General features: G+C 38.2%; 1 protein-coding gene across 2 annotated transcripts; it reads right to left on the minus strand.

Annotated features, from left to right (window-relative positions):
- Positions 1 to 2,123: 2,123 nt before the first annotated feature.
- LOC132640623 (calcium-dependent lipid-binding protein-like) lies at positions 2,124 to 9,708 on the minus strand. 2 transcript variants are annotated; one of them, XM_060357291.1, is made up of 12 exons: positions 9,387 to 9,708; positions 9,144 to 9,260; positions 8,068 to 8,169; positions 6,848 to 6,898; positions 6,347 to 6,467; positions 5,901 to 6,022; positions 5,670 to 5,768; positions 4,279 to 4,359; positions 4,106 to 4,191; positions 3,367 to 3,592; positions 3,080 to 3,244; positions 2,124 to 2,742 (listed from the first exon to the last, which is right to left on the minus strand). In XM_060357291.1, the coding sequence occupies exons 2-12, from the start codon at positions 9,246 to 9,248 to the stop codon at positions 2,356 to 2,358; spliced, it is 1,545 nt and encodes a 514-aa protein (XP_060213274.1). In that variant the 5' UTR covers positions 9,249 to 9,260; positions 9,387 to 9,708; the 3' UTR covers positions 2,124 to 2,355. The 2 variants fall into 2 exon arrangements, with proteins under 2 accessions (XP_060213274.1, XP_060213276.1); XM_060357293.1 differs by having other exon boundaries at positions 9,436 to 9,452.
- Between the last annotated feature and the right edge of the window lie 235 nt (positions 9,709 to 9,943).

Genomic DNA, 9,943 nt, shown 5'->3' on the forward strand with positions numbered 1-9,943 from the left:
CTTTAGACTCCAGGGTTTGTCTCTAAACCTCCAGCTTAGCGTTCACTTCGCTGCGTGTCTCGTCAATCAAGACTATGTCATCCGCAAATAACATACACCATGACACCTAACCTTCAATTCGCCGCGTCAGACAGTCCATAACTAAGGCAAATAAAAATGGTCTAAGAGCTGATCCCTGGTGCAACCCCATCTCCACTGGGAAGTGTTCCGAGTCTCCTCCTACTGTCCTTACCCTGGTCTTGGCTTCCTCATACATGTCCTTGATCGCCCTAATGTACGCTACAGGTACACCTCTGGCCTCCAAGCATCTCCATAAAACCTCTCTTGGCACTTTGTCGTAAGCCTTTTCTAGGTCGATGAAAACCATGTGCAAATCCTTCTTCCTCTTACTATACTGCTCCACCAGTCTCCTCATAAGATGGATGGCTTCTATAGTCAAGCGCCCCGACATGAATCCGAACTGGTTCTCTAAAATGGACACGCCTCTTCTCACCCTCATCTCCACCACCCTTTCCCACACTTTGATAGTGTGGCTTAGCAGCTTGACCCCTCTATAGTTGTTGCAACTTTGAATATCACCCTTGTTCTTATACAAAGGAACCACCATACTCCACCTCCATTCCTCAGGCATCTTCGCCGTCTTAAAAATAACATTAAACAATCCAGTCAACCACTGCCCTGCCCGCACTCTTCCAAAACTCCCCAGGGATCTCGTCAGGACCGGTAGCTCTTCCCCTGCGCATCCTGCGAACAACACCCTTAACCTCCTCTACCTTTATACTCCTACAATACCCAAAATCGCGACGCCTCTCAGAGTACTCCAAATCTCCCAACACAATGTCTCTATCACCTTCCTCGTTCAAGAGTTTATGGAAGTATGACTGTCATCTTCGTCTAATGAGAGCTTCCTCCACCAATACTTTGTCATTCTCGTCCTTGACGCATTTTACTCGATCCAGGTCCCGTGTCTTTCTCTTCCTTACCTTGGCTAGCTGAACAATTTCATATCACCATTCTAAAAGCATTTATTTATAATCTAGGTAAATACTACGGCAGGTGGAGTGTGGGGTGGTGGGAATGGGGGCTACGGGATTGGGATGAAGATTAGGTGTTGGAGGGTGTGGAAGGACGCATTCAATATAAAACTTGTTTTTCCTAGAGAAAACATTTTTGAAATTTTTTAATCAATCGAACGGGTAGGCCCTTCTAGAATTACATTTAACGTCCCTATATTACTTTCCCGATCAGTGCTTACTTCCAATGTGAAGAATATCAGAGAGCCAGGGATGGAACCAGAAATCAGTGCTAGCTTCATTTCCAATCCACCATTTTTAGCCCTTGAGTATTAGTGGGGTTGCCTGAAAATAGAAATGATTTCACTCCAAGTCTTGACAATCAGGTTTGGAAGAAGCAAATCATAGGGACTTTCAGATAGTTTCTCCAAACTAAACACACCTTTCTTTTAGAACTCCAAAAATGAGTATAGACATATTATCTGTTATAGTAGGTATAAGATAAACATAAAATTCAGTGATTTCAGGAGTGATGAGATAGAGATTTGAAGATATGGGGAAAGAAGACATACCGGGATATGGGGCTGCTTTAGCTTGCCACTTATTTTATTAAAATTGTCATATCAAGCTAATAAAAGAAACTTGGGTTATTTCATGCCAATCAATAGACTGAGTTGTATCTATATGCCAATTTCTCTATATGACTGACAGGGTGACACCAAATGGATCTCTTCATGAATGACAGGATCATAACTCTAGAAGAATGTTAAGCCTGCTGCCAACTTTCTCACAATCATAGCCAAACAAATAAAAATTAAAGCTTCACAGTATATTTTGGAACTTCAAAATTTTCAAAATAAGCATTGAAAACCTGTAAAATGTGCACATTTGCATATCTTTCCCCCACTTTTGAACACCAGCTCCCGTTTGGCCACAAGTGTTTTTCATTTTTTTCCAAAATATTTGGAAAACATCATTTTATTATAAAATGTGACCAGTTTTTAGACAGTTATTGAAGATGAATTTTCCAGGTTTCCAAAGGTGGTTTAGACTATAGTTTTTCTGTTTTTGTGATTTTGAAGTAAACTCACAAAACTTCAACTACTTTTCAAGTAAAATGCATGTCCAAACACAATTTCAACTGCCAAAAATCATTTTCATCTCCACTCTTTTTTTCAAGTTTCAACCCATCTATGTCCAAACGTTAAGCCTAGTTTCATTATAGAAACAGTACACTCTTGCATCGATAAACACATTCGAAAATCGGATCTAAACCCTACAAGTTTACAAAAACTACTAAGTTTCTAGTCCACAAAAGTAGTCAACATCACTAAGGCAAAGCCTAGAGTGGCTTTGCTCCTCCATTTTCTTGAACAAAGTTTACTGGAGCAGAGGAACCACTCTTCTTCCTCGAATGGCTGGACTGCCCTGTAAAGGTCCTTCCCATAAACTTTCCGGCTTTGCTTAGACCACTGCCAACAGCTCCAAGGCCACTTCCTACTATCCCTGCACCGGCACCTAGTCCAGTTCCGACAAGACCTACTCCTGCACCAAGGCCGGTCCCCACCATGCCAACACCTGAACCGACGAGTGATGATACCCCGTCAAGGGCATCCATAGTGCTGCCGATTACCCCTTCTGTCTTTAGCCTCTTTCTTTCTTCTATAATCTTCTTCTCTGCCTCCAGAGCAGCTAACTGCTCTTCTTTGTTAAACTCATGATACAACACCTGCGAATTTTGGCATCACAAAGGGGATAATTACATTTTTGGTCCGCTCAAAAAAATAATAGCTAGCAAATGTATAGGTTTTGTGTATTAATATAATACACATAATCAGTGTATAAGGTTGTATTTTGGCTAGCACTCGTAATTCATTACGGCCGACGGGCAAAGAATTAACAAATCCCATCAATAAGCTTCAATATAGAAGGAATTTTACTGGATATTCAACGAGACAAAAATGTAAAACAAATTTTCACATATAGAAGGAATTAATAGAAAATCATAAGCAGCAATAGGACTACAGTGAAACTTCTATAACACGATAGTGGACTCCGTTATGTACCTTCACTGTGATAGTTCCTCTATCTTTCTTGTCTTTGACTTTGAGCATGTCAAGTTTCGGCAGTAACCTTAATTCAATTTCTTTCGGAGTCTCCGCAACCAGCTCATTCAGGGGCAACTTTGTAACACCCATTCGTTTATCTTGTCCAACATCTTTATCAAATACCTGTCCAAAGTGATCATGAAGTACCTCATTAACTGACTCGTGGACACATTTTAACTGCAGTGTGTATATCGCAAAGAGAGCTGAGTTCAAGCACAAATGAGAGGACTGTGTAAAAATAAGACCTCAAGGATAAGAGATTGAGTCTCCTTCTCTTCTGCAATCAACTCAAATGTCTGGTCCCAAACCGGATTTAGGTTGTTGTCGATGGTTTTTGTCTTAAGCTTAAATAGTGGGCGAATATATACGACTACATATGGATCAGATTTTCCAACCATTTCACTGTTCTTTAAGCTATTAGCCCTGACTACGGTCACTAGAAGCTTGCCCTGTGGCTTAAGCTCCAAATCACTGCAGGAAACACACAAACAACCGTTACATAAAAATGAAGTATAATGAAGACATGTTACAAGACCAGACTTTACATAAGACTACGCTGATAGGAGACAAGGAAGAGCAATAAGAGATTTTTAAGGTAAGCACAAATTAGAAAAAGACGTAGAATTGAGCAACTTAATTGACGGTATATGTGCTACTTCACAGATCAAAATACAGATTTACCCCTCTACTTGATTACACACAACTTGAACAAAGTAGGATGTTGATACAGCATATAACCTATACCACTTGAAGCTCAAAATCAGGAATGAAGTTTTCTTCGAAATTCTGAGAGGAGGGAGGGAACTGACTGGCTTACTGGATATTCCAAATAATGAGCTGAGTAGCACAATCCATCACCAAAGGAGTTATAAGCACTGAAAACATTGCAGAAACGCAAACACACACGGACACAAACACACACATCCCTGGGAGGAAAAGACAGATCTATTATCAATGACTAAAATAGTTCGAGACTGAACATACCTAGTATCCACGGGTACTCCGCCAATTGGAACGACAATTCTATGAGGCCATTCTACCATATCTGTAACAATCGAGTTTACAGTGTCCTTTCAATGAGAAAGGGATCAGTGTCAGTCTAAGAAGAGAAGATTTGAATAAGAAATGTCCAGCAAGAGAACAAGTTTAACACTTACATCAATCATATCCGAAATTCCAGGAAGAGCTGTTAAACTACCGCCGACAGCCTTCAAAGTATAATCAATTTTTGGCTTTGGCTGATAGAACGACAAAAAAGGAGTCAGTTACACAAATATACATCGGAATGTTATCATGAAAATAAGAGAATTTAATTGGTGGCACGTATTGTTTTATGGAAACAAAAGAACTCAACAATTCTTTCATCGATTATACCACTACGCAAAAAATGAGTCTTCCATGTTACCTAGCCTAGTTTGTTACTGAAATTCCAAATTGAGTTCCCATAAAATTGCATAAGAAAAAGGAAGAAACATTTTTGCCACATAATACAGTATTCTAACCACTTCAAACATTTATCAAGAAGCATCATCCTAAGTTTGAAGGGGAGCCTTGGAACAAAAGTAAAGTTGTCTCTGTGTCACCTATAGGTCACGGGTTCGAGCCGTGGAAGCAGCCACTAATGCTTGCATTAAGGTGGGTTGTCTACATCACACCCCTTGGGGTGCAGTCCTTCCCTTAACCCAACTAACGCGGGATGCTTTGTGCACCAGGCTGCCCTTTTTTTGCCCTTTGCCCATCATCTTGAGTTTTCGAGACTTAACAAAAGGTGTCCTATCTTTAAGAGCTTAGCTGTCAGATGAAGTGTTCGCACAACTTTGAGTCTGACTATTCGCACAACCCAAGGAGGTACTCAAGTCTCTCAACCAAGATGTTGGTTTATCAACACACAGTCTAACAACTTGTCTGGATGATTGTCAAATGTCGTCTCTATACAACTTGTTTAGATAGATTGTATCGCTTCTCGTCGTTTCATAATGCCACGTACTAGCAGTTTGAAGAATAAGCTTACAATATTACAAAGAAAAAGTAGGGTACTGGATAGAGTTATTATATAAAGGTAGGTAAAAAGTTAAATAGTTAGGATTATTAAATAAAAAGTAAGAGAAAGATGAGAGAAAAAATAAGATAACGATGCGATCACACCAAATTGATCATTGCATAAAATGACACTTTTCATTGTGTCATAACAACATATTAAAGTTGAAGTAATAAATAGATAAAAAGAACATTGTATTTTAATAACAATACGATACGATAAGTGACAACCATCCAAACATGTTACAAAGAAACACCAACAGTTGATACAACCAATATCAAGACAAAGAGTTCATCCACCCCCCCCCCCCCCCTTCCCTCCTCCTCCTTCTCTTGAGGGAGTAAGGAGGGGGAAGGAAGGGGTATTGAAGGTGATTCCCATGCCAACCAACTACCCTCCTCACACCCCTCTCCCAGAAATAAAAATGTCAGATCAAGTATTAAAAGGAGCACAATTCAAAAGGGACCTGAGACTAGAAGAAGCATATTCAGCGACAGAATTAGGCTATACCTCAGAGAGTAAAGCAACAACAACGGCAGAGATGCAAGGAATTTCTTCAGCTAGTTGGAAGATAACACGAACAACTGTGAAGACCTGAAGATCTTTCAACTGCGATCAATTTGCGATGGTTAGTATAACTATCTCATTCTCCAAATAACTCACCGGACTGAGAGGTGAAAGATTTATTATTTTTTCTTTTTATTCGGATCAAACGACAGGTGAAAGAGATTAGGCACCTACTTGAATGGGTACAGAAGCAACCATTGCAGCTTCAACACCTAAAACGATATTGGGATCACCACCCCATCGAAGATCAATATCCATAGTAATTTGATCTTTTTTAAGTTTTTGAACACGAATACCTGCATTTATCCCCCCCCCCCCCAAAAAAGAAGGCTAAAATGATGAGTGAAATAATACAAACTAATTAAAGAATCTAACACATGAAACTGAAACCAAATCATCAACAGTCTTATCGGCATGCAACACTATAATGACGAGAGATAAGCTCTATTTAGATTACTTTGTTTCCACTAACACGAAGCATGTCATATCAAAATTTTAAAAGCACTAACAATGTGCTAATAGGTAACCCAGTACAAAATACAATGATAAAGAAAATAACAGAATCATGAAACAGTTCATTTTTTAGGTGATCAGTAATAATGACTGAAATATGTTGCTACCTTCGATTTTAGGTGACACAGTTCCCAAGGACAATTTACTGAACTTCAATGAAGTAATTCCAGGAGGCCGATAATCTTCTAAAAGAGGTTCAACAGATTCTTTTATTATAGCCTCGGCTGCCTGCGTAGAAGATTTATGACTTCATGACAGGGCATTTGAAAAGGAAAAAGCTCGTTAAACTACACTAATAAGAGTGCAAATGCTGCTGATCTAACTGAAAATTTGGCATTGATACAAGTGTTTGCACATGAAGAATGTGAACTTTATTGTCTAAATTCTTCATGCCGAGCAACCGCTGTATCTGATGAGAGGTTTGGTGATCACTATAAGAGAGCATTTGATCAGTGCACTGATAATAGAAGAAAATCTACATTTTTTTCTTTTTAGGACCAGTTAGAAGAAAACGTCCAATTTATTTAACTATGTCAAGCACAAATTGGATGATAATGAAGTTTCCAGAAATGACTTATGATTGCACAAGACAAGAGCCAAAAACTTACCTCAGCAACAAATGGCCATAGTTTGCCCAGTTGTTTGTTCAACCATTTAACCTGCAACGTGAGACAGCATGAGACAAATATTTTTTAATCAAAGTAATTTTTTATTGATGTTGCGAGGAAAGTATCGCGTATTCAAAAGTTACACCAGAAAGTAGAGAGCCTACACAAAGATATGGTTCTCCACAAAGGCGGAGGTAGAGTATTGTTTAGGGGTTCTGACAAACCCGGGCTTTTGCTTAGACCGTGTATGTGCATTAGGAAATCCATTTATTTAATATGTATAAATATTTATTTGCAAAGCCATTAACTATAACGAGCTATGAATTCAGTGGCAAGTTCTGAATCCATAAAGTTCAAATCCTGGCTCCGCCTCTAATTCTCCACGTAAGACACCTAATCATCTATGCTTACAGGAAATTGTGGGTGCTCCAAGAGTCTAGTAAAATTAAACAAAAAGCTTAAGTTGTACAAATTCATGCCCCCCCCCCCCCCCCCCGCCCCCCTCCTTCAAATACGATGTTCCTTTTTCTTCAGACTAAGCACATGAGTGTTAGCTGCACAAATATAACACTAACAATGTGCATTATGCTAGTTTATTTCCCTAGATTTTATAAAGAAAACATGTAAAAACACCAGATGCCATAGCTTCATAGACTCGGCACATAGCTCCTATCTAGTAAAAGTTTTCTCCTCATGTTGATCACACTCAGCGATGTATTTTTCTTTTTGTTCGAATTCATCAAGTAACAGAAGTAGAACCCACTTCAATGATCTAATTTATAAATAAACAAGACACTATTTATGACTGAAACACAGAGGAGAAACTTCATTAAGCTAAGAAGAATCGACCAAATCTTTCTTAAAAATCAAAGCAGCAAGAAGACTAGCATAATCTATAACGTTGAGTTGACTGAGAAGACATTCATTTAAATCCGTTAAAGATATCGACGATTTCATGAATCCGGTCCAAATTTACGTTAATTAGCTGACTAATTCTGCTTGTTCTTTTTCCCGTGATATTGAAACCATTTATTCACATTAACATAAACTTCTCATCCTAAAAATTCCGTTCTAAAGTACATGAGCAATAGAAGGGTTACAGTGAAAGTCAATATGGTGGATCAAGTATTCTATTGAAACATGAAAGACAGAAAAAATTGTCAAAATGCCGAGTTAGAAGACCATACGAAGGAAACAACAAACAATTGAACCCCACCAACCTGTTCATAAACTGGGAATGATATCCATTCAGGATAATTATCGCCACACATTTTCTTCAGATCATCCCTGTTGAGGGAGCCCATTAGTTTTACCTCTATTGCCTGTCAAAGAAGCAAATACAATGAAAAGATGAAATATCTGTCTTTCAGAAAGGAAAAGCAGCTGCCGCACTTCTGAAATCTTAATGATCTTTTAAACTATCACAGAGGCAGCAAAAGAATACAGTTTTATGGATAATCCCCCTAGATGCTTCATCAGAGAGATAGTTTTACCAATCAAAAATAAATAAATAAAATGGAGCTTCTTGCCAAAACTGAGACAGCTATCCATTTCATGTTGAGACATTTTATGAAGTGTTTGTCCTCCAACAACAACAAAGTTGGAGTCGGCTATACGAGACCTTTCATAACAATTATGCCAAACGCTACCTAAATTAGACATTCCAAATTACAAAATAAGAGTCAACAATGTTTAATTAACTACTTCACCCATAATGACGTTCAGCACAGACCAAAGCCATCACCACCAGCGGTGGAACTAAAGGTAAGGAAGGGGGTTCAATTCCCCTTCACCCGGAAATTACACTGCGCAACTGGGATAAAAACAAATAATGTTATATATGTATATGTGTATATATATATATATATACTATTGAATCCCTTTATATAGAGTCTCTAGCTACAAAAACAAGTGTATCCCACTGGTCTGGGGAGGGTAGGTTGTAGGCAGACATTACCCCTACCTCGAGAGGTAGAGAGGCCGTTTCTGATAAACACTTGGCTCAAGTAAAAGCATATCAAAGAAGTTCAAAAAAAGAAAACAACGGGCGACAGAAGCCATGACAAAACACCAATGAAAGCATGCCAGAGCATTCTTAAAAGTAATATTCACTACAACAAAATAAATAATACGATAATGGAAGTAATACTGCGACTATTATTATGTAAGGAAAAAGTTTCTAGCTATAGCATTTTCGACTCTACCACTGATTACAACACCAATCTTCAATTTACTAAGCATACCAATTAACCAAAGAAAATGATAATTCAAACACATCAAATTCATGAAATCATACCTTGGAAATTCTCTTGTTGCTTCTATAACTTGTCATGTGTTTCCAAGCCGCCATTAAACCGACCCCAACAATCATCCCCATCAGAATCCCAAAAATCAACCCCATTTTGTTTAATCACTTCAACCAAAGTAACACAAAAAATAAGACATCAAAATTAACCAAACCAACCAATCAAGAAATACTTCAAACAAAAGAATTCAGAACAAAAAAGAAGAAGAAAAGAAACACAACATGGAGACTTACAGTAAAATTCAAGAATCAATAAAAAAAGAGATTCCAACTTGACACGTACTAAACAAACAGATTCTTTACTCAAACTCCTTTATTTCTGTGCATGTGAATTATATTGAATCCAACTTTATCTTTCTCATACGCAAAGTTTACTTTCTTAGTTTTTTTGCCTTATTATTCTTGTTATTTCCTCCTGAAAAATTTGAGTATTTTTCTGGAGAAGATGTGACAGAGGAATTTTGTTTCTGTTTTATGTCAGTGCATTGAAGTCTCAGATTTTTGTCTGTCGGTTTCTATATTATGCAATAGATAGAGTTTTTGAAGTTTACCAATTTTGAGTTTTGTCTGACCGTTTTTATACATTTTTTGAAGTTCGGTTTTTTGGTCCTAACGAAAAAAAAGGGGGGAGAGCTGGCAGGGACACGTGGCAGAAGCAGGCCTAAACTGGGCACCCAAGACACCTGGAGAATTTTGTGGACCCAATAAGTGGAAATGGTCGGGCATTATCTAATAGTGTTTGACTAGACATGAAATTTATTAAGATTCTAATATATTTCGCGAATCGATCA

This window comes from Lycium barbarum, chromosome 5 (genome assembly GCF_019175385.1).
Source record: "Lycium barbarum isolate Lr01 chromosome 5, ASM1917538v2, whole genome shotgun sequence".
Taxonomy (NCBI): Eukaryota; Viridiplantae; Streptophyta; class Magnoliopsida; order Solanales; family Solanaceae; genus Lycium; species Lycium barbarum.